The 25,706-nt window shown below is 37.9% G+C and overlaps 1 protein-coding gene across 2 annotated transcripts; it reads right to left on the reverse strand.

Moving 5' to 3' along the window:
• Positions 1 to 1,997: 1,997 nt before the first annotated feature.
• Positions 1,998 to 25,394, reverse strand: LOC140932611 (cytosolic purine 5'-nucleotidase-like). Of its 2 annotated transcripts, none has more exons than XM_073382121.1 (26): positions 25,280 to 25,394; positions 20,526 to 20,644; positions 19,874 to 19,947; positions 19,423 to 19,499; positions 18,775 to 18,815; positions 16,897 to 16,936; positions 15,004 to 15,059; positions 13,631 to 13,670; positions 13,119 to 13,167; positions 12,941 to 12,998; positions 12,132 to 12,228; positions 10,918 to 10,971; positions 10,673 to 10,698; positions 10,325 to 10,385; positions 9,866 to 9,901; positions 9,279 to 9,360; positions 8,589 to 8,614; positions 7,513 to 7,579; positions 6,608 to 6,651; positions 6,071 to 6,138; positions 4,826 to 4,884; positions 4,249 to 4,300; positions 4,009 to 4,069; positions 3,707 to 3,764; positions 2,930 to 3,048; positions 1,998 to 2,271 (listed from the first exon to the last, which is right to left on the reverse strand). In XM_073382121.1, exons 2-26 carry the CDS (start codon positions 20,615 to 20,617, stop codon positions 2,014 to 2,016), a joined length of 1,695 nt encoding a protein of 564 aa, XP_073238222.1. In that variant the 5' UTR covers positions 20,618 to 20,644; positions 25,280 to 25,394; the 3' UTR covers positions 1,998 to 2,013. The 2 variants fall into 2 exon arrangements, with proteins under 2 accessions (XP_073238222.1, XP_073238221.1); XM_073382120.1 differs by lacking the exon at positions 25,280 to 25,394 and adding an exon at positions 24,732 to 25,109.
• Between the last annotated feature and the right edge of the window lie 312 nt (positions 25,395 to 25,706).

The raw sequence follows: 25,706 nt of genomic DNA on the forward strand, positions 1-25,706 counted from the left end.
TCCGATTACAAGCACTTTCGCCTGTTTCAGGCGTTCAGAAAGTGGAGCTATGTGTCGTACCCACAATCTCAAAGCCTGCAACAGGCTAAAGCACTTGCAAAATTCCAGGCATTTAGGAAGATAAGGTTTTAAAATTAAAGGAGCAGTTCGGATAAAGAATAACGAAGAATACAAATGAACCACGAAAGGACACAGTTTTCTCCAGATAATTTTTGCCCCCTTCATTATTTGTAATAAAAAACTTTTACAGCTGTCGAAATTCTATAAACATTATAATACTAAACCTAAGCAATTAAAGAAATTTAAAAATTTATAATTTGCCAACTGTATAGCATTTTTAACACCTGCCTCTATGAATGCCTCCAAGAACTTGGCTGATGTGAAAAGCGAACATGTTACTAATTTAAGTCAAGGAAAATTAGAATTATAACTTATGGATCATTAGCATCATTTAAACTTAGCTTGAGAATAATTGAGTGTGTGCGTTGTTAAAGAGGGTTTAACAGATGTAGTAAAACTATGCGGAATCACGTTATCATGCGCCAACTTCCATGCATAGGGCAAATAAATATTTCTGTTAGGCTACCCATAAAGTGTTCGCCAGGGATCAGAGTGTCATGTATAGTCAAATGTAAGTATAACAGATTAGGACGATAGAGGGATATGGACGTACTCATTTTTGGCTAACCATGAGGTATTTACCCATTCGTGACAACTACAACATGAATCGTCTCCGTACTCTCAGACAAAATAGGCCATTTGCACGATAGCATCATTTCACTACTACGACCGGAATCCTTCAGGGTATTGCTTTCTTGTGCAAATTAAAGCTTTTGTTAATAAAACCTCACTGGGACTACCATGTTTAAATATGAACGAAAAAACGAAATGAATTCTGGTCTTAGTAGTAAAAAGACGTCATCGTGCAAATGGCCCATTGTCGGTCGTTTTCATTTTTTGGAACTGACTGGTAGGAACAGTCAGCTGGAATACCGCTACGTAGACATCTAATTACCCCAAACAGGACATAAAGCACTGGTGGCCAAGACAGGGAAAAGTTATAGACAACAGAAATTATTACAATCACATCAACTAAGAAACTTTCCCTAAGAAAATTAGAATATTACATTCGATTTTTGACATTCTTAATCTACGTAACAACAATAACCTTATAGTTGTTTCCTCCCTTTCTTTCTTTCTTTCATTTAACTATTTTCGGACACGTTTTGTTTTGTTTTGTTTTTGTAGTTACCATTTAGCGAAGATATTGCTCTAAGAAAATTGGATGTGCCAAGCGCAAAGGCTCCGAATTAAAGTGGAATAAAACTTTGAAATAGCAATAAAAACATGAAACTTGTCTTAACATGGCCGCCTTGTTTGGTGTGCCTGTAAATGCTCTTATATAATTGCCGAGAAAATTGAAAGTTAATGCCTCAATTAAATACTTTGTTAATACTTCAAGACTATACTTAAAAATATACATATTTTTCCTTGTTATCATATTTTTCTACCCAGCCACAACCCTCATAAAACAACAGAAACCGTTGATAAAATTTCACAAATAACTGAAGTAAACGTCATGAAAATTATCTAAAAACATCTACTATATAATGATGCTTTAGTTCACCCCGCAAAATAAGTTGTTGCAGGATAACTTTAAGAATTACCACGCCAGTGATATTGAACTGGACCAGGAATCCGGGTATTTTGTATCTTCATTTTGACAATCATGTTTCCTGCCTAAGAAAACATCCGACATTTCGCGACACCACAACTGGTTTTCCCGCCAATGACAGATAAGAAAGAAGCGCAGAAATTCCACACTGGTGACGTGTGACTACCCAGATCTGTGCAGTGCTTGTGATTGGTTGAAGCAACCCAGATCTGCAGATAGTAACTCGTCATGGGTATGGAATTTCTGCCCTCGTTCCCCATACGTCATTTTGCGGGGAACCAGTGGTGGCGTTACAAAATATCGGCTGTTTTCTCAAGCTATCTTGTTTTTTATTTAGATTAAACGGTCGTCTTCTCTTCACGAACTGTCTCCAAGGAATTTTGCACTTCTTGAGAATCATCATCATCTACATCATCATCACACCTGCAAGTTGCTCGTGTAAAAACTGAGCCAGACGAGTTGCTTCCACTAGAATTTGACCTATGAAGAGCACCGGGTGCGTCCTCAGTAAAGGAGAAGCCTCGGGGACCGTATGCAGAGCTCTCTGTAGGCTCAAACAGTTCACCCGTATGCTCCACTGTTGACTCGTGAGGCATCTAAAAAAAGAGACAATACACGTTCTAAAATTCGAAGGGATTGTTTGTTGGTATCCCGCATGCTACATCTTAAGGTAAGAACAAGACCAGCAAACCAAGTGCCCCTTCTACAGTAAATCCCGCGTTATCATTGCCACTCGACAAAAGGGTGAGTCACGCATTTGAAACGTTTCATTTTCATGTTTTTATCCCTTTAAGCCCTAAGTGTGATCCGCATCAAATTTCTCCTTGTAATATCAATGCTTCATAAAAGAGAGTGATCATGAGAATTAAGGACATGATCACACAAGATGAATTTACTTCATACTTAAACAACAACTTTACTCCACTAATCATATAGGGATTTGAGAAGGGCAACATACAAAATGTTAATTCTGATCTTGATGTTCAAAACGTTTTAACTGTACGACTCCAATTCCCGAAGAATAATTTTCGATTTCAGTTGGTTCCGCATTATCCGTATCAAATGGAAACCAAAGTTCTTCGGAAAATTTATGATGAAAACAAACTCCGATGAACAAAGTCAGAGCAAAAAGAAAACCAGCAAACGAACATAACAAACTGAAGTCGTAAAGATGTCAAAAATCGTTGCCTGCTTGCACCGAAGAGGAACCGTGACTGTCACACTTTTTAATGTCAAAATGTTTTCTATACTTACCAACTGTGGAGGAGCTCTAAACAGGTAACTGAAAGGATAGTGTAACAAGTTAACACATGAAGCAGCATACAAATCAGCATAGCGGGTAGCCTGGCTGGCAAAAAATGTCTGTCTATTGCCTGCAAAGAAGGATAATACCAGCACAGGTATCAAAATCTGTTTGCACCTGCATCTAAGTAAATTATATCAGAAAAAAGCAAATTAACACCTCTTTGCGGTGGACGCATAAGGCCAGTACCAAAGGTGTCCATCTAATAGAGAGGTAAATAAAAAAATTCAAGAAAAATGATAAATAGTAATTTAATTTGTTACAGCAAAGAGCCCAAAAGTGAGACCGCTTTTGATTTATTCACATTCTTTCGTGCAGATTTAATCCAATCAGAAGCCAGCTGGAAACTGTCCTCGACTTCTGATTGGTTAATGTCTGCGTGAAAGAATGTGAGTTAATTGAAGGAGGTCACACTTTTGGGCTCCTTGCTGTAATTGTAGACTTTCCAAAAGTCCTTCGTCGGATTTCATATGGCGCGGGACGAAGACCTCTCGCGACTTCGTCGCTCGCGGTCGGCCGCTTCGCCGCCAAACAAGGCTCGCTCCGCTCGCCAAGAGGTCGACTTGCAGCAAGTCTACTGTAATTGGTGCCAAACTTGTCAAAATAAAGAAAAAATAATAATAATGATTATGATAATAATAAAATAGTTGTTTATTGATTACTTGATAAAAACACACATCTTATAATAACAAAAGAAGATTAATCGTGACAAATAAATGTAATCTTACCGCTACGGAAAAGACTTCCCAACTTGCCATAGCATGTCTCCATCATGTTTGTTACATCCTGATGGAAAAAACAGTAACAAGTTATACATTATCCTGCAGGCTAATTTTTCGGGCAGGTGAACGAAGCGCTCAGTAGTGTTTCTTGGCTGGCGTCGCCATTTTTTTTATTTTGAAAGCACAGAAAGTACACAGATGAATAGAAAAAAATATATCGATAGGTTGTCCTAACCACAGGAATAAGAAGATATTGTAACTTGGATTGAGTTACTGTTAATATAGTAAGGCCCTATGAGCACGCTTACCCTAATGGCACTTTTTATTTCCGTGATATCTGGTTTATCAGTGGCAGCAGAATCTAAATTTCTTTGAACAGAAGAGAGTGATTAATTTGCGAGTCAAATACACCTTAACACCAATACGTGATTCAATCTATCAGAGTCTAAAGAAAAGACCTGACCGGCGTTTTTATGATTTATTACATCCACTTTGAAATCACTGGCTATCCGTGCAATCTGATTGGTTCTCAGCAGTGTAATACTCACTTATAAGTGTCCGCTAGGGCGACGTCAAGGTCTCGCAGTTTTCCAAACACGTCTAAAAAGAGAAGAAATGAAATCAACGAGTAAGTAAAAATAAGAATAGGCGAGTAGACCTGAAGAAACCGCAGGACTTACGGGAGAGACCACCTCGAATGTCACTTTGTGCATATTTTTCTTAAAGGTAAGAAAGCTTGATAAGCAGGTTACTGCTATAGTATAAGGAGAGAATTCTAAATTTTAGGATTTGGGTAGATAAATGTAAAGAAAAGAACGTGATCGATAATAGGTCACTTCCGAGTTGCCCCCAACATCCGTTTCAAAGACAATTGAGTCTATGTTCGAAACCATTGATATGAGAATGATTTGCTATTCTCATGCACATTAAACTGATTATCACAAGAAAGGTTCTGCACTTAGCTTCGTTTTGAAAGTGAGGGATTTTAGAACTCGGAAATGGCCTATTCAAATAAAGTCCTGGAAACGAGATTGGGACTGGAGTTGGTTCAATTACTGTCTTAGTAAACTAAGTAGTCGACTTATGTCTATTGGTTGACACTTGCGATTCAAGTAGCTTACTAACCTTGTCTGGACTGCCACACCTCGAGTTCTTGTGTCAGTTCTGGAATCACTAAGTAGGTTCTGTAAATTGGTGGGAAAAGCAAGAGCATCAAGCCCATGTGAGATAAATATCACTCCAACATAAAACCGGCCTCATCCTGTACAATCAAACCTGTATCAAGCAGTCCACCTTGGGGAATGGCTTAATGACCACGTAATTGACCACTCAAGAAAATACCTTCACATACCATAATGCTATCTGTGTGTCACCCCAAAATTTTACATGAGCATTGTTTTCAGTTTCTCCTGGGGCCATTTTAACGCCCAATAGAACCTGAAGACAATACTAATGCAACATTTTGGGGTGACAAACAAAGAGTATCATGGTATGTTATGGTATTTTCTGCTGTGGTCAATACAAGTTGACCGTTTAATAGAGGTTTAACGAGTTATTCAAGAAAATAAAGATGGTGAAAGAGCAAAATAACGCTCCCATGGCAAATTGACCTAAAGTGTTTCAATCTCTTCTTGCGGTCAGTTCGCCATTCCCCCAAGGTGACCACTTAATAAAGGTTCGACTGTAGCAAGCGCCAACTAGACCAACTACAAAGAGATAGTGGTCTTCCTAGACGGGAACCCCTAGCTGTCATGACTGGCAGAGGGGAGTGCATCCGAAACGGATACTGTAAATTCTCTATTAAGTCCCCCCAGAAAGCTTATTTCTTTCAAGCACGTTTTGGGGAGTGGGGGGGGGGGGGGGGGGGGGCGGGGGCGGCGGCGGTGTTTCATAGAGAGAGGGTACTTATCTAATTTAACAAAGTTGATTGTATCCATTCTCCATCAAGAACAAGAACGCAAAGTGGAAAAGCGCCGGCACATGAAGTTGGTCGTCATGCAGCCGAAATAACAAATTCGAACTTCTAGCACATGTATAAAACACACCAGATCAGTCCGCATGAAGTGTTATAGTCGAGATTAATTAATCCAGTCTATCATTTAAGAATAAGGAGGCAGGGGAGGGGGGCTAAAAAGGGGATTTGCTGTAGATAGACAATCAGCACCATGATCGTTCAAAGACGTTTTACAACAACCTCCATGGGGAAGCTAATTGATCAATATACCGACAGATTTATTTTTCTTTATATGCTGACGCCGCCCTACATGGGACCGTGTCGCATCTACATCGTTTGCCTTTTTACCTGATTCGCATTATACGTGACAGGAAATTAAGAAACGAATAATAGAGGACTTGTAAGACGTATCCCACCTCCATCCTTGCTTTTTCTTTGACTTGAGGATATCACCAAAAATGTGGTCACCTATGTATATGATGTCCTACAAGAAAGAAAAATACGACACCAGTTACCACATTAAATTTTCTGGCCAACCAAGAGTAAAGACGTTGGAGATGGTTCGGTATTTTTTGGTTGAGGTTGGGTTTTTAAGCGGTGCTTTACGGTATTCGCTAACTTATTGACCAAGCGTGAGGTCTGGACGGCTGGATAATTACCCTTGTTCTTTTTTTTTTCGTTTTTACAGCCTGACACGACGTCAAGGAAAATAAAAACGCAAAAAAGAACGTGGCCAATATTAGCCTTTCTGACACAGACAAGCTTGGTTAGAGAAGGATTCATTATAAAATGGCCAAAAATAACTTTTTTGTGGGATCAACGCGTAGGCCAATCTTGCCCACATGGATAGCTAAATACATGTACATATAGCAAAGGACTCGCTTCATCTTGCCCACTTGTGGATTCAGCCGTAAATAAAAACGAATATCTGCACAAAATCAGTGTTTTCCTACCTTCCCTTCAGCGCCTAACAGTTTGCAGAACACATCGGATGAGCCTAAAAGATACAACCAAAACAATCCGTTACAACCCCTCATGCTCTTGCACCTCATGACATAATGCGCATCGTAAATCCTTTATTAATCCTCCGTCTCTAATAAGCCCCCCTTTTCAGGGGAAGGAAGTCATTAAGCACCCCCCCCCCCCCCCCCGCCTCCACCAAATCCCCCTCTATTCTGAAATAGTTTAGGCAGGCATCCCAGCCACTTTTTGGAAAATCTATCGAAAAAATAGGCTATCTAAGTTCACAATAAAGGGAAATATAGGAATTTTCTGCCAAAATGTAGGCTCTTTATAGGAAAATTTCAAATTAAAATAAAAACAAACAAATACTATTTTTACTGTTAAAGAATTTTGATTTTGTTAATTCACAACAAAATTGCTTCAAGGTGCAAAATGCAGATATCAGAATATGTCCTTTTTATAGAAAATATAGGTTCTTTATAGGATCCTATACAAGTTAAAGGACAAATAGGAAATATAGGAGGTCTAGGATGCCTGTTTAGGGTATATGTACATTTACTTGATCAAAATCACCAACTCTCTCCTATAATGCTCACAGCCACACCACGAGACCATGTTTAAACTTCTAACATGACATGTGCAGGGTTCTATCCGGGGTATTTGAGGGGTAGAAGCTTCCCCCCAAAATCATCCAGACACGACGAGGTCAGTGCACATGAAGTAAGTATTCCCTGTCTAAGGACACTATATGACAAGGAACATGGAGTATTATTATTTTAAAATAAAATACCACTGTAACATTTAGCCCAAATACATCAAGTTCGTCACCAGTAAAATTCGACGTTTCACGACCAAACCTGTGTTGCTTTTCAGTTTTCGTGTCACAATGACTCACCTCCAGAGAAAACTTGACCCTCCTTTAGTTCACCTGAGTATCTACCAATGCTCAGAGTACCGGTCTCCTAGAAAGTGAAGTGCAAATTAGACTGTTAAAAATGTTTTTAAAGAACTTGTTGTTCTTGGTTGCAAAACTTTGGCTATTTTAAAACAATCATATTTTCTCGTCAAGAGAGCTGCATATTCATGTCACTACGCCACCACTCACCACTGGTTTTCCCGCGAAATGAGGTCTGAGAAACGAACGCAGAAATTCCATACTGATGACGTGTCACTACCCAGATCTGAGTAGTGAAATTTGCTTCAACCAATCAGAAGCATTACCCAGATCTGGGTAGTGAAGCGTCATCAGTATGGAATTTCTGCAGTCGTTCCTCAGACGTCATTTCGAGGGGAAACCAGTGGTGGCGTCGCGAAACGTAGGCTGTTTTCTCGTGCTAGCTGGAAATCACCTTTTTTTATTTACCTTTAAGAGATGGAGTTGCAAGCAAGCTATGTTGACTTCACGCTCGGGCTTCAAGTCAGGGTGGATCAAGGTTTTTCGGAATTCAATCTCAGCTACTTGATTATTGCTACAGCAGGCGTCCTTTGAGGTGTTCTTTATACGCAATAGATCCTTTCACAATTTTTTTTTCAACTTTTAACGACCAGTAAGTAAATATCCATTGACACAGCTTAAAAGAGCGCCTTACCATTAGCAAACTTGCCAAGATTAAAGGTGATACTACACGTCCAAAGCGAACGAAGATATTGCTCCAGAACTGAAAGTCGCGAAATTTTACAGACGTTTGTATGGTGGGGGGCACGACCTTGCACTCCCCTCCACCGCGCCACCATACACGCGTCTGTAAAATGTCGCGACATTGTGGGGCACTCTCTTCGTTTAATGTAGTTTTTAACAAATCACCCTAAAACTTAAAACGCATTCTTTCCAACGGTGTTGACGGATTTTCGCTCACTGGTCCCAATCAAAAGTTGAAAAATCCGTGGAAGGATCTATTGATAAGATACGTAAACCTTACCTTAAAACATAGTTTATTGAGCAAAAAATACTTAATGAAAATAACATCTTACCGTGTCCACTCTCCGTAGTGCTGTTCCTAGAAGTAATAGAAGTGCAATGGATAATCAGGTTAGTCTGTCGTGACTACTCAATTCATTGCATACTATACAGACTACTGACTTGTAACTCTCACAAGCTGAGCTGAATTTACAGACTTAATTCACCACTTCAGCCATTGTTACTGACATGTACTTATGGAAACGTACCCAAGCGCTGCAGAAAGACTGAATAATTAACTAACTTAAAAGTAATATGTTTAGGCCAGTAGAAACGAATTTGAAAGTAATATGACAAAACTGTAATGGGTCGGTGGCCCAACCGGCCAATCACTGTAACGAGGTTCGTGGACATCCTTCCCCACAAAATGAAGTCTTCTTAAACAACTGTAAAATTATATTTTCCCAAAAAATGGGGGTTGGGGGATCCACGGGCCAACCCTCTCTACTTCTACGACGATGATGTTTACCGGTGATGTTTATGAGCTCTGAAAACTATCCACTGTGGACCCAAAACACTTAAAACACAATCCAGTTATTGAACATATGACAGTACTGAGCATGTACTGTCAAAAAGAAAGTAGAGACTATCGCCTCCTTTTCATTTACATCAGAGAAACAAATTATGCGTACATTATGAAGATCATTATTCACAAGCGCTGCTTATAGTAATACATTGAAAAGTTGGTCAAATTCTCTTTGTACCTTCTCCAAAAAACAGAGGTTTTCTCGCGTCAACACCAACGTAGTCAAAATAAGATGTCCACCTTCTAACTACTTTGCCTGTCTAACATAAATAGAGAAAGAATATAATAAATAAGACGTGGGCATTATGTTGGCCATCCGAAAGTTAGAATGCAAAACAGCTGTATTTTTGCTTTGCTCAAGAATGCAATCCCTCGTCAAACGTGAAGTCATATGTCCAGAAATGTACGCAACAACGAAAATAGCAAATTCGGCGAAAATTCTTCATAGGTTTGCACCAATTCAAAGATGTCCAAAGGGGCCCCTTTGGCAATTTTGACGAAATGACGAATTTGGCGAATATTTGCCGAAGGTTAAGCAAAAATTCTAATGAGATGTTTAAAGAAGCCACTTGAAAAGTGGCGATTTTGACGAATATGGGGAAAGTAGCAAATGTCGCGAAATTTTGGCAGAGTCGCCATTTGCGCCATTGCGCGCATGTCTGATCATACTTGGGGCGCGTAAAGCTCGGGAGAATCCACGCAGTTTCATTTAATACCAAAAAAACGACTGTTTACAGCTCATCTGAAAATTATTGCTACACATACCTCATCTTTCTCGTCTAGCAAGAAGGACAGGATTTTCTAAAGAAGAGAAAGTGGGGAAAAAATAAGTAAACACAATTTCAAGAAATTGTCAGAAAAGGGCTAACCTGACTCGGCATTGTCCCTTTTCCTCTTCAAATTATACATCAATTCATCAGCAATAATTTAAAAATGGCAAAGACAATAATTTTGTAAGCAGGATAAAAAAATTATATATCTTTTCTGAACTTTCAATTGCAGTTGTAAAAACATTTCCACACTTTTTCAAACCAATTAAAGCCCTATCAACTTTTAAACAGGACAACCAGAAGTAGGCAGCTGTTTTTAAAATGGCTTCTCTTTTACACTTCCTCATAATTTTTCTAATATGGTCTTGCTTAATGCTGCTTGCTAAGCTTAGTCGCGGGGACCTAATTTGACTGCATTGATTTTTTCCGTTTAAACACTTCTATATGTACTTACATCTGTGTAAGAGTATCCACTGTTAGTAAGAATGAATGTTTTACGTCCGTTCTTCCGCATTCTAGAAATTACAATATTGACAAAAATAATTAAAAACACACACAAAAAGACGCATCCACTGATAATACACAACACCCAAATGAAGAAATATGGATCATAATGACAAAGAGAACTATTCAGGATTCACCGAAGCATGTGACAAAGCCAGCAAGATGTTAACATACAAAAGTTAAACTGCTGGTCTTAACAGGTTTGCAAAAGCGCAAGATGTAACATCCAACACTCAATCAAAAGACTTCAATAAACATTTTGGACAAAAGTGAAAAAAACTTGGTTACATTAACATACCTGCTTAACAGCTTGGCGAGATTTGGCTAAAAATGGGGAAAGAGAAAACACCTTGGTTACAAAATCCATGCAGATTGCTTTTTTGTTGACACAGATACATTACTTTAATTTATTTTAGTAGCGTCAGAATTGAAGGGAAATGAAAGATATTTTGCTTTACATACAGTAGGTTGATTTTTTAAAAAATTGAACCATCACAAACCGAACGAGAATGGCTTATATACATACTAAAAGGTTACACAAACCTCTTTGATAACGTATGTATCAAGATTGTCAACAGTGATTTGCTTTAATGTACCCTGAAATCATAAATAGAGATCAGGTCAAACTTGTACTTTGAACAAATCAACAGGTTATTGACAGTGCACTGCCAGAACTTATACCAAAAGAATCTTCATTGTTCCATGTATATGATTAGTATGAGTAATCATATAGTGACAAGTGAAATTAGAAAATAATTTTACAAATATATCATTTGATTACATATTAACATCATGAGTGACAAATTACGTTCATAATCAAAGTATAGAGCACTCCATGTGCTGAAAAGTATAACTCATTTTTTAAGATTGTTGTCTGGCCCCATGACTAAAGGGAGTGTCCTGTATTCAGTGGAACAGAGGTGATCGGATGAGCATAAAAATCAAAGTCTAAAAGAAATCCCAAGGACTAGAGGTAACAAAGAATGTCCCATTAAGGGACCGTTCATTTTCATGGGGTGGGAGGTTGGGGGGTAGGTGGGATTTGAAAGGCAGCTTCCGTAGAATATGGCGATGACGGCGACGGCGACAGCAACGAGAACGGTAAAAAATCAATAGGTTTAGACAAGCAAAATAACAACTTTGTACGCACATCATGTCTTTTTGTACACTTCTTTACCGTCACTGTACAACTATGACCAGATGACGTGAACCTTCCTAATTTCACGTTTCATGGAGGACGGGAACACATGGCAACGATTTTCATTGTCTTTTTCTGAACTTAGAAACAGTCCTTTAGAATTCAATACCAACTTTGGATAAATAAGAGTTGCAATAAGTTAAAGAAGCGCGAATTAACTTTTTGGGTGACGTCTTCGATGCCATTGTTAAGCTCCCTACTATCACAGATGCCGTCACTGCAAAATTTGAAAGAATTCTTTTGGTGACCCCCCTTTACACCCAATATTTTTTTTGCCTGCCCCTCCCCCCCCCCCTTTTAAACTATAATTATCATTTTTTGGCATGCTCCACTTCAAATCCTACCAGCCCCCCTCCCCTCCCCCACCTGATTGATTAACGCGTAACTGTCGGAGCAATTATTTTTATCCTGCCCACATCTCTGTACCATCCCCACTATCTTAAAACCAGCAACAGGCTACCTTCCCGCCAGGCCCTGGGAAGCACCACCAAGTCACAATTGTGGAAGACTACACCAACGGGTTCAACACATGTGACTTTCCATACACAAGTAAACTTACCTTAAGATGAACCCAGTCCACTGCTGCTCTCACATCTTGATGAATACTTTTGTAGGTCAACAGCAAATCATCAGAACTGACAACCCCATTACTTGTTCTGTTGACCAAAATTGAGTCAGAGAATGTTAAGTGATTAACACAATGGTCTGACAGCTAAGAAGAAAAGTAACCACGGCAAGGAACGTGTTGGAATGCAAAAAGGTGCTAACTTTACTATTATCTGAGCAAACTTTACAAAAAACTTCGCAAAGCAGCTTGTACTATACTAATCCTTAGTTTTCCAACCACCTTCCTTGTATTAAATCCGGTCCGAATCCTCTAAATAACACAGAAATCCTATACAAGAACACAACAAACTGTAAACTTTTCTTGGTTTTTGTTTGCAACTCTTATGATTAATGGAAACCTTTTAACACGAAGAAACCCCCTTTAAAGAAAATGGAGTTTTAATACATTTTATTCCGTAAACTTATTTTCTGTATAAGGTTTATGCATTCTCTGCCTGAAAATAAAAACATTCCTACTGTGTCATATAGGAGGAAAATGACAAAAGAAAATTATTAATTGCTTTCCAACTCACCCAGATCAAAACTGTCTTTTCAAAAAATTGAACATGTTAAACAAACAAACAAATTCTGTGGACAGTCTTGTATGTGTACACTCTCTCATGCAGATTCTTTCAGTTGGCTTAAAAATCACATGTTCCAGTCATTCTGCACAACACACAGTACGTGTTACAATACATAGAGGGGCTCTATTTTTTAATGCCATGTTATGTTCCCCGCATGTCTAAGTCCAACATCACTGACCTTTTAAAGTCTGGATTATTGTCAAAGTAGTCCACCAGACAGGCTAGTAAATATGTCTCTGTAAATTCAGAAAAAAAAAAGAACAAACAAACAAACAATGATAAATAAAATGCTCTCATTTGTTTTTCGTCAAGATAAAATGAAAATCTCCAATCACCAAACCTTGCTTAAGACTTACCTGGCAAATTGAAAAGCGTGTTCAGTATAAAATATCTTGAGGAGTCCGCCTGTAAAATGCAGTATTAAACAATATATTGTAAAAATAAACAGAGGGACGTTGAGAGCACCCCTGTACCATAGAACATGTGGAAGTCATTGAAGTCAATGTTGTCATTATAATTATTATTACTTTAATTATTATTATTACAGGCCACAATGTATTCTAGAAATCACCACCCTCTAATTAACATTAATTTTGATTACTACCATGTTTTGAATTTTAACCCTATCACTGCTGTGTGTCTTATTTAGGAATGGACTGATCTGGCTGGATAGTCTTGATACAGCACAGAATTCTCTTAACAAATGAAAATTTGGTCTAGCGACCAATTTCTAATTTCTATTTCTAGTGGAGAGTGCTTGGCGGAAAGCGCCCTTCTTTAGAATCAAAACACAAGTGACCATCAACTTGCAGCTGTACGTTCCAGCATAATTACCGCTTGAAACGGTGAGTACATCTGAAGTACTTACCTGCACAAACTTATTGGGGTACAATCTTCTGACTTCATGGCTGTAACACACACAAAAAAGACATGACAATAAATTATAATTATCTTGGATGTTCACGTTCTTCTACATGTACAAGTTAATAAAGTTAAAAGTATTATACACTTAGGCTACATTGCATGCTAATGTAAGCACAAACAATTTACTACTACTACTACTACCACTACCACTACCACTACCACTACCACTACCACTACCACTACCACTACCACTACCACTACCACTACCACTACCACTACCACTACCACTACCACTACCACTACCACTACCACTACCACTACCACTACCACTACCACTACCACTACCACTACCACTACCACTACCACTACCACTACCACTACCACTACCACTACCACTACCACTACCACTACCACTACCACTACCACTACCACTACTACCACTAATAATAATAATAAGTATTATTATTATTATTTCAAAATATTCCTCTTTTCTGATTGGCTAAAATCCCAAACTTTATTCATCATAACAAGCTAATGTTGACCAAATTTAGAAGAATTTTGCGATATGTGAACTGAAGACGTCAACCGTGCAGCAAAATTGCCAGATTATTCAACGGTTAACCGAGAAGACCTGTTGACTGGTTTGAGTTGTTTTGGAAGTGAATACAAAATGGGGGAACATTTCACTCATTTCGCCAGGAAGAAGTAGGCAAACTATTTATTAAAAACATAGCAAGACCAGCAAGAAGACAACTTGGCGATTAACATCTGATATTTGGAGAATACTTGCTGACCTTAACAACACTTTATCTCCTAAAGTTGCCGATAAACATGCGCTATTGAAGATGAACTTAACATCGATGGAGGTAAGTATGTTTGAGCTTGCTTACGACCCTCCTCAATCTCCATAATTCTTCAAAAAAATTTAATGATACTCAGCCTCATTCAGTAATTGTTAATAATAATAATAATAATAATAATAATAATAATGATTATAATAATAATAATTATTGTAATAAATTATCACTGTCACTGGACAATGGTATTATTACAACAATAATGTTACTACTATACAGGTATTTTCATTCAAAAATAATATATCTTTCTTTTTGAGTGAATCCTAACCAGCTAGCATTGACCAAATTTGGAAGACATTTGCAATATTGAAAATGACATCAATTGTGATGGATAACTGCAGAAAAAGGCACAGCAACAAGAAATTCAATTGAGTGTGCTCTTGCATGCTTTGCTAGTGTGCCATACCTGATTTTCTTTTGTTTTAAGTGGAAGTGTGTTGTGCAGCATGCTATTACCTTTGTCATATGGAGGGTCACAATTATTATATTAATAAAAAAAACATTCAACATAATCACCTACCCATTAAAGAATTCAAAACCATGTACACATACAAGAATATTGCCATAAGTATCAACCTAGAGAACAATCACAAATACAAGATAACTACTAATCACATTTCTATAAAGTAGAGTGTGCATGATTTTGTTTATTAAATACATTTTTTTTTCATTCAACAAAAATTTCAGAAATTCCATGTGCCTAATGCAATGGAACATTCCAGTTGCACAGACTCGACCCAAGCAACTGCGAGTTTGGTTATTGTTCCTGTAAGCACTAGCAAGATGTAAAAGAGCGGTACTGGAGACAACAATTTTGTCAAACATTGGAAAGGGAAATTTCGGTCAAACTGACTGAAATGAGCAGATCAGTCAAAGTGGACCACCTTCAAAGGTAACGTAGTTCCAAATATTCTAGTCAGACGGAACTAAAATGGTCCTTTGCATTTGATCTCTAACCGAAATTTCCAGACTTTTAGACCAGTGCCCTATGTTGCAAAAACCTGGACACTACAGCTGTAGCTACTGTATGATGTTAAACGCTTTACCATTGGCTCATTTCTTAAGCGTATTGTTGTTGAAAGAGCAAATGATTATCTCTGTTAAAAAAAGGTAAAGATGCTGGTCAGATCACTGCAAAAGCAATTGATTTTTAGTGAAATTAATTTTGCCGAGAAAATTTTCACAAAACCCGTCATTTTTTACAGACTGTTTTTTGGCGAAGTTCGCCCCAAATAATTATTCCTGCGAAAATCCAGTGAAATTGGCCAATATTTCTGCGAACTTTTCCCTGATAATCCCTTGAAAAGCCCTGACTAAGTTAGCTCCCCAAGCAGATGTTCTTAGCGCTTCGTCACCTGTTCCTGTCTCAAAAACGTTTGCGGGACAGGAATGCACAATGGAGCCCTCTATGAACATCTATGATTGTGGGAGGTTACTATAAGTGAGCTAGGCACAAAATTGAGGGGGGGGGGGTGCTTTTAATGAAGTCTGGCACTGGCATAATATGCAGTGGGTGGGTGGGTGGGTGGGTGGGTGGGTACACAGCCTTGTGCCAAAAGTTGGGGGTGAAGACATATTGATTTCCAGTTAAAGTGCAATGGCCTAATAATTGCCTTACCTATCTAGACAATAATAATTATTGTTATAATGACAATTACAGAGCTTTTGGAAAAGGAGTGAATATTGACAAGTCCTATGAGTAGCAAGGGTGATTTCTTGGTACAGCATTTGCTCTTTGCTCCTCCAATGCTGAATGTTACACACTTTGTTTTTGCAAATCTGATGTAATGCTGGCATACAGCTGTAAACAGCTGTAAATGCATGCAGTACCCATACATGTAATTCAGATAATAAGTGCACAGCCATGCAAAATACTTGTACAGAATGACTATTTTTTCAGTTAATTGAGCAGGGAGCTAAGTAACGTGTAGGACGAACTGCATTACAGAACTTAGGGAGTGTTCATTATTTATCAGCAGGAAGTGAATGTGAATGGGAGGAGTGGGCCAAAAAGTTTGGGGTGAAAACTTTACAGACTATTTCTCAAAACAACCAAATGCAGTAAAGCCATCTCTCCTCACTTGTCACTGGGGTCATTTTGAGGGAAAGATGTGTGAGTGTCTTTGGGCCCAAAATGAAGACATCTCTTTCACTCATTTGTGGCAAGGAACACGCAGAGGCCAGCTGTATTCACAGGCTTGACCTTGAGGCACCAAAAGTTCTGCTTTTTTATCAGGGGAGGTACAAAACATTTTGACTTTTTGCCTACAGGTACCACCCCACTCCTCATGCCAATACACTGTACATAACAAATACTCCCCTAACTGTTCGCTCTTAGCAAATGAGAAGACAGAGTAGTGAGCAATATCAATCAGCATAATGGCAGCATTAAGGTTACACAAACTGCAGGTACCTTCAACAGATTTCCAAGTTCACAGTCAAAGAAGAGCCCCCTACAAAGAAAAAAAACAATCATAGTCTTAATAATTCATCCTTCCTTGTAGTACGCTGTAACTCTTACATGTATGACAAAATAATGGTAGATACACTGTATTTAAGATCCACTTCTGACGGTACATGTACATTCGGCCATTGACTGGCGGTAATCTCAAGCCTCAGAATTGTAAGTCAGACTACTTAGGGAAATAATCTTTAAATCGTGCACCAAACCACATCAAAACTAATAAGGCCTGGAAGGGTCCATGCAAAGAACTGGGCCAGATTTAATAAAGCTGTTCACATAAGAGACTTGAATTGACTAACACAGCTCATACAACTTCAGACAAAAGGAAAAATCACAGTTTTCGAGGTCTAAGATTTATTTAGTAATTTAATTCTGCTTTCTTTGACCCCCTTTTAAACAATTTACTGGTTACAAACTCTATGGAGTCATTTACATATATGATTTTTTCTTCTTTAGCCATGGTTGATCAGTTCAAATTATTTTATACTACTTTCTGTAATACAGCGTGCAAAGAAAGTGATGTCCGATAGCCCAGGGCTAGTGGATTTTGTTATTGGGCTAGTGATTTTTGTTTTGTACTGTGTTTTGGTCAAATTCAAATTACAGAAGGATTGTAATCGATTCTGCTAATCAAAAAGGGTTTTGGGGCTGGTTGAAATGACTTGTGGGGTAGTACATGCTAGCTACAGCTTGCCCGAATGGCAGGCTGTAAAACTGACTTTCTTTGCACCCTGGGAATAACACTTTGCAAAATGACAACAGTCGCTGGGTATGACTTGCAGTTGCATCTGAAGTACAGAAATAAAATTTGAAATAAAGAATTACAGTTTGTTGAACTTGATCTTTCTCTGTTTTGTACCTCCCTTTTTTTCATATGCTCGTTGTTTTACATTCCCTATGGGTTTTACAGGTTGTTACACCAAGGACAAGCCAAATTTTCCTGGGCAAACAAGTCTACAGTAAATCTTCGATTAAGCCCCTGGGGGGCTTATTTATTTTAAGCCCATTTGAGGGGGGCTTAACAGAGACGGGGGGCTTACTTGAGAGGGGGGGGGGCTTATTTCATTTAGAAATGACAATGGTATCAGTTCTCCATAAAGAACTGGAATACAAAGTGGAAACGTTCAAGTAGAAGAAGGTTTAGGTCATGCAGCCGAGGATCAGAATCAAATCCGAACTTCCAGTTGGTAAATAAACCATCCTGGATTAGTCCGCACTAAGTTTTACAGTGTAGATTGATCAAATAATACAGTCTATCATTCATTAGTGAAGAATAATAATAGAGGTGGGGATGGGGGCTTAATAGAGAGGGGGGCGCTTATTAACTTTCTTCCCCCTGAAAAGGGAGAGGGGGGCTTATTACAGGGAGGGGGCTTATTTGAGAAGGGGGGCTTAGAGGATTTGCAGTATTCTCACAAAAAAAAGATGTGGAGTAAACAAAGTAGGGAATTTCAAGGACTTTTTAAGACATAATAAAGAAATAAAGTACTTTTCAAGGACCTTAACTGAATTCAAGGACTTTTCAAGACGACCACATTGTACAAAAATTCAAGACCTTTTCAAGATTGTATGAACAATTACTAAAATATCTTGAATGAGACTTGACTGTAATACATGTACTGCATAGTACCCTTTCTGAAAGCAGCAACAGGTTATTGCCTATGCAATGTCTTAAGCACTTGTACCATGTACAATGTAAGTAACTCTGTACGGTTGATCCATTCAACTTGCATTAAGACCATGGAGAAAAGAGATAGTATAATTGGCTACTACAGCAAGATGCAAATTTATTATGACACATAGTTTGCCTGGCTTGGTTGACCTTACCTGACTGGAAAAGTTTCATCATATTCAAATTTAAGGATATCCTATTAAATGGAAACAAAAAAAATAACACTTTTATGGCCAATAAATGACTGATAATAATAATAATCACAAATTACTGTTAGACGGTACAATTACTGCTTGTGACAAAAAAGATGTGGACTGAAGCTTTGGATTTCATTCCAACAATAAATCATCTAAAATACTTATTCATAGTGATATCTGTTCACAGAGAGTGTTGTATACATTCATCATCATTGTCATCATCACCATCATCATCATCCTTAGACATGTACACCGTAGATGTCACACAATCTCACCACTTAAGTTCAACATAATTATTACAACTTTAGAAGAGCGTGGTACAGGTATCTCTAATTATAGTGCTGTATTACATGTATATATGTATGTGAGGTGTTGACTTCTCCTATTCAGGCATGGTAGTGTTAAAGGAAGAATGTTGAAAATGACATAGTCTAGAAAGCAGGGAAATTAGTAGTTCTCCTTTGGGCTACAATCTTTGGGAGCAGGAGTTTCTCTATGAACCAGCTCAATTGCTCATAGTGCAGGCTGTACACTGCACATGCATGATCCTGTAACAAGCACTGTACTCTACTGCCTACAGTGAACATTTTAGCAATAATAACTCACCTGAGGGTAGCCAATTGAAGCTAGTCTTTCACAGACCAAATCAAAGGCTTTCTTTTCATAGACTGGGGATTTATACACTGCAACACAAAAATTACAGTCAGTTGTCTTAAATGCAGTATGGGCGATAATGTTTATATCTAAGTTAGAAGGTCATGACACCAAAAGAACCACACCCAAAAAAGGTTAACCATATGCTTGGGGATCGACTGTGACCTACATGTAAGCCCATTATATGTACGATCATGTAATAAAGCTTCAGAATTTTAATAGAGTGCAACTTGGGCATTCTTTTGTTATTGTTTATAAATACACATACATGTAAAGAAGTTCAGAATTGTTGAGAATGCCTTAAGAGTTTTGCAACAAGTAATTACAAAAGAAGTAACATCAGACCCAGTCCACGGGCTCAAATGGGAGAATTATAATTAATGTTTTCTCCTGGTGACTGTACCTGCTAAAGTATAATCCATGTCAAAGCCAAAGAATTTGATTTTGTCCAGACTAAGACTTCTATTGACAAACACTCTAAAACAAAATACAGGAGGAACATTAATTGTTATTGTTGTAAATAAATACGTATAAACACAACACGTTACTGGAAGCATAAAAGATGACTGCTATGAAAAAGAACCTGAACATTTCTTGATCTCTGGATCTTTACTTGACTAAGATTTGAATCAGGTTTCCAATCCTGGTCAAGCCTGAATTACCGTATAAATTATACTTTATATGTAAAGGTGCTTTTTCTATGTCAGGGGTATTTTGCAGAGTGTCAAGTGACTATTAATATAAAAATCAGTGCTTAAGGTTAACTAGGAAACTGACTCAGTGAGTGAATCAAGTTCCACTTCAGTTCACCTAGCTGTATAATGCACCTGACTGGAACTTGTTCTGTCATTCCTACCCCTTAGAATCACTAGGCACCCGAGTCATTCGGCAGTCAGAAGCTGCTGGCACTTTGCAAAAAAACACCCACTGCTTTGTGATAATTACACTATACTGTCAGGGCTTATCGCTTCTTTCAACAGTTTAACGAAATTTGTGAAACTGTTGAAAGTAACAATATTTAATATAACAGACCGTAGACATCATAACTACTACACCTTTTAGCAGTGTCTCTTTTGAAAGCCTTTGGCCCATCAGTAGCATCCCCATAACTGGCAGTCGAGTCATATGGGTGAGTTGAGTATGGCATTTTTAAGGCTAGTGACTCCTTGGTAGCCTAAATAATCATGATAATAGAAACAGTATTACAACTAAAAAAGTCCACTATACGTATCTTAACAAAAAAAAATATCCTAATATTAAGATCCCAACATGTGCAGTAATATAAAATATTCTGCTAACTCTCCCACTTTAGGCCTGAGCATCACTCCAGTGAATAAAAGTCCCATGTCAATCCTCGTGCCTAACCAATTTCATTTTAGAAATGAATCATTTTTATTTAATTGATAATCATTATCTTGAGAACTATGGAGCTCTTCAGTCCTCAGAAATCTCTGGAAATCAAAAAGTCGAGTTGGTAGGTATTGTTATAATTATAAAACATGAATGACCATTAGAAGCAGCCTAGGACTATATCTGCGTGGGGGAGGCAAACTAGGAGATGATCGGGTCAGTTCAAGCATGCCGCATTGCAACAAGATTATTGTTGAGTCATTATTATTTTTATTGGTTTTTCATCATATCTATTATCATAAAATAAATTTTCAAATCTAAAAATAAGGGTCAAGTAAAAGTTGTACCTCAAAATGAAAATCAGGTTTAACTTAAAATGGTTTCGATCTATGTTTGATTCTCAGTTTCCTTCAAATTTTTGTTCTTTGTTTTTGTTTTGAATTAAACAAAACTGAGCATTTAAAAACAAGGCTGAAACAATAATAATTTATTTCAACCTGAATTTCATTTAACAATAAAAAATAATATAGTCAGCACGAAGCATAATTTCATCACCATACAGTCTGTAAAATTTGTGAACAAGAAAGCACTGTAAGCAAAGAACAGAGCTCTATGAAATTTACAGAATATTATGAACATGTAGCTATTCTTATTCAATTTACATGTATTAAAGTAATTTATGTTTGTGAAAATAAGTTGTACAGATGTAAATTAATACATCTGAAGAAAAATAACTGTCATTAAAAAGACATGATATCGCAACCTAATCCCATGAGGAGAAGAGATATCAAGCACATGCCAAGACCTATAGTGCACCTGACTAGCCACCTTTTAAAACCTCTATCATTAGGCAACGTCAGAACACAAGGTCACAATGTAAATAGGCCCAACTGCATGTAACACAAGGAAGAAAGAGAATATAGCTACATGTAGATTGAGCTAATGGAATACTTGTAAGGTGTTGAATAAATGAAATACAGACAAGTGTAGAAAGTGGGGAAGGTTTAAGAGGGGCTCTCATGGCATAATAAATGTATGAACGAGTGGCCCTCACATGACTAATTTATTAGTGGCTTCTTTTACAAACAGAAAACAATTTTTTAATCAATTGATATTTTAAGACTTTAGACTATAGTGTATCCTGTCATGGATGTGTTTAAAAAGCCAACAAGGAACCCACATTCATTTCAAAATAAAAGCAAAAAACCTTAAAAGTTTTCTGGTAGATTAATATTATCATAAGTAACATATAATATACAGAATTGATCACATCACTCCCATTCATAAGGACGGTGAGCGAGAACCAGTTGAACATTACAGAGGTATCTCACTGCTGTCCATCACAGGCAAGTGTCAAGAAAGATTAGTATATGATGCAATTTTTGGACAAGTTATCGAGTTCATCCACCACAGATTCCTAAGATCCTGTACAACGTAGCTTCTCTTGGAGCACAATGACTGGTCTATGGCCCTCGTTAATGGTGGTCAGGTTGATGTGGTATTCATTGATTTTGCTAAGGCCTTCACAATGTAAGTCACTCCATACTTTTTAATAAGTTATACAAGTATGGAATTCGTTGTAGCCTTTTGGACTGGTGTAGAGACTACCTTACTAACAGTCGGCGAAGAGTCGTTGTAAAAGGGGAAGTATCTGACTGGCTAACAGTTACCTCTGGCATGCCGCAGGGCTCCCTGTTGGGTCCCTTATTTTTTATAATTTATATTAATGATTTACCAGGGGTTATCAGTGGGGATAGCTCAATTGCCTTATATGCTGATGATAGCAAATTATATAGGGTCATTAACTCTCCTGAATATATTGCATCCCTTCAGGATGACCTTGATAAGATTTCTGACTGGTGCAAGGAGAATAAAATGAAGGTCAACGTTAAGAAATGTAAAATTATGAGAATTACTGAAAAAAAAGTCCTCTGGTTAGGGACTAAAACATTAATGGTCAAACTCTGAATAGCGTACATATACATAAGGACCTAGGTTTGCTTACTAGCTCTAATTTATTATGGAATTCTCATATAGACTCTATATCTGCTAGGGCTAATGGGGTTCTTGGTTTGGTGAAAAGAACGTGTAAGGACTTTAAAGATATTACTACTACTGCAGTCTTGTTACACCTTTGCTGGAATACTCATGTGAAACCTGAAATCCCCACACACAACGCAATATTAATAGGTTAGAGGCAATTCAGAGGAGGGCAACTAAGTTCATCCTAAAATCTAATGAGGATTATAATACAGTGAAACCTCTATTAAGTGGACACCTTTGGGACCTTCCCAAGTGTCAGCTTAATACAGGGTGTCCGCTTGACGGAGGTTGTAAAAAATGTGCAATGTTTGTCAACGATCAACATTCAACGGTTACTCTGTACTGTGATAAAGTTGCATGTTGTTAAAGAAGCTATCCAGAGTTCAAGTTCATTACCTTTCATTACCAACTTTAATTTGTTTGTAAAACCTTCATTGCAATAGGTGTATACCAAGACGCAAAGCGTCGAGGTATATACGTATCTAGCACTGTTCACTGACCCTGAGGGGGATAGTTGTTTTAGTATTTACCAAATCAGTTGAATAAAAACAAAAAAATAACTTTTTGTAACCTAAAAACATCCCTTAGTAGGAACTATGTTTACAATTTACAAACATTTCGGGGATATTGCCAAGTGCATTTTTTACAATTTTGTTGCAAATTCAGCGTGAAAATCATTTTCTACCAACCAGTAAACACCGACAAGCCAAAGTTAGTCACTTTCTTGGTATTTGTCTGTACGACTTCTTCATTTATCGCTCAAATGTTGCCTTTCAAAAATGTCTTGAAACGAGATGCCACCTTGCCTCTGGTTGCAAAACAGTGATTAGCCAAGGATCTTCCGAGTTATGGCAGCCAATCAAAATTTGGTAAATACTAAAAGGTTTTTATTAACTATAGCTGCAAAGTTGTTGAAAACAAAAGCACCGAAAAAGGAACCTTTCATTTTTTCCCAACTTTTGACAAGGACTAACCTGCACTGCAGATGTACCTACAATGCATAATGCTTGCAGTTGGCGTCAAAATGGATTTTTTGCTAACTTGGTCCATGTGAAAGCTGAAAACCTACAAAGGGTCTTACTATTCTCATTATTTTGGTCTGATCTTGAAATTACAGCAAAATTCTAATTTTCAGAAATCAAACGAAAAGAAAATTAATTCTAATTATAAAATTAATTATCTTTGAGGCTGAAAGATTCCAGACTAATTTAACAACACTTCACTCATGTGTTTGACTGGACAAAAGTGGTCAGTTTAGTTACTGTAAGTGATTGTGTGTTTCAAGAAACTACCGTCCAAGGTTTTGAGAATTCAGGTGTTGGCAAATCTTGTGACGGCAAACATCCAAAACAGGAGAAACACAGGATTCCACAGTACTCTTACCCAAGACCTAAAAAGTTACGCGATCTCCAACAACAAACATTACAGAAAGTATGATGGCACCAAAAGAAGCCGTTTTACATCTCCAGACAAACATGTGTTATGCAACGATGGGTAGGTTTTATTTTCAAACAAACAACCACTTTACTTATGGAAGTTATCATTGAAAACCATACAAGCTTTCTAGTTTTCAGTGACTACTTTTCTTCTACGAGGCTGCAAGACAATGTAAGCTTTAGTAAGTTATGCTGCATAACTATGATAACAAGCTAAAATGGACGGACGCGAAGGAATAACTTGTTCACAAGTAAGAAATGCTTAGAATGGCCTCAAAACTCGATGTTTCTTTCTGTTAAAGATACGTTTGTTATAGTAAATCCATAAAGACTAGCTAAAAGATAGTCGATTCAAGACGATAAAGTGAGCCATCGCTTCTTTGAATGAATGAAGCTGTAGACGAGAAAAACGTTGAATCTTTGAAGTCTTACCTTGACAAAATCACCTCCATTAGTGGTTAGAGTTTTCACTTCCTCCATTAGAACAACAGGCTGCTTAAAAGACTTCGTTTCTTATTAGAAATAATCCACAACGGACGATTAAATTGACACGAATTTTACATGTAGTTGGTGAACAAAGAGGATGATTTTACCAGTGTAATGGTTGACCAATCTAAACCAAAACAAGGACGTGATTGGTCAACTAGCACAATAGTACTGCGGATTCATAAACAAAGCAGTTTTCTCACTTTCTGACGCAAGTTTGAACTCGTGAATAATTTAACTCTTCGACTCTGTTCAAAGTTCACAAACATTGGAAACAACTTTTTCAATGGACGATTTCGCTTCCACCATTGCCAAACATTAGCACTTTTGCGATATTCAGACTTTCAACGGGCAAAGCTACGTAAACCGATAGCTAAATTAAGAATAAACCGCTGACTAGACTTCCCAGGCGCGACATCAACATGCTTTGCAGCCTGCCGCCTGCAAAACAATTTAGTCGTTATGTATTAATTACACAGATCTAACAAGCTTACTTGCTATTTGTTTCTAAACGTTCCAATCTGCAGCGTCGAACTGCGTAAGAAGATGTTCAGCTCCTTTTCACAGCTCTGCAGCAATAACTAGCAGCTTTTCAGCTTTTTCCGCAGGGACGGTATCGGTACAGCAACTTTCATTACCAGATTTTAACCAATCACAAGGCTCGATGCCAGGCCGAAACGGTCCAACACTGGAGCCTGAAACAGGGTAGGGGTGTCGGTAGGGGTAACGTTCGGGGTGGGGGGAGGAAATCTCTCACAACAGGTATGGAACAGGGCTGAAGTACTAAGTAGCCTGCGTAGCTGGCGGTATTGTGTAGTAGTCGAGTGAGATTTGGCGGCGGAGCCGTTGTAATATAGTCGAGCACCCACACAATACCGCCAGCTACGCAGGCTAGGGCTGAAGTAGCAATTTAGCAATAAA

The sequence above is a fragment of the Porites lutea genome, chromosome 4 (assembly GCF_958299795.1).
Source record: "Porites lutea chromosome 4, jaPorLute2.1, whole genome shotgun sequence".
NCBI lineage: Eukaryota > Metazoa > Cnidaria > Anthozoa > Scleractinia > Poritidae > Porites > Porites lutea.

Excerpts from the sequence above, each read along its gene's own strand:
- LOC140932611 (XM_073382120.1), bottom strand. The coding sequence starts at position 24,779 with ATGGAGGAAGTGAAAACTCTAACCACTAATGGAGGTGATTTTGTCAAG. Across the intron at positions 3,049-3,706 it reads GGGAAGTCTTTTCCGTAGCG|GCAATAGACAGACATTTTTT; the intron begins GTAAGATTACAT and ends CCTTCTTTGCAG. Across the intron at positions 2,272-2,929 it reads TTAGAGCTCCTCCACAGTTG|ATGCCTCACGAGTCAACAGT; the intron begins GTAAGTATAGAA and ends CTCTTTTTTTAG.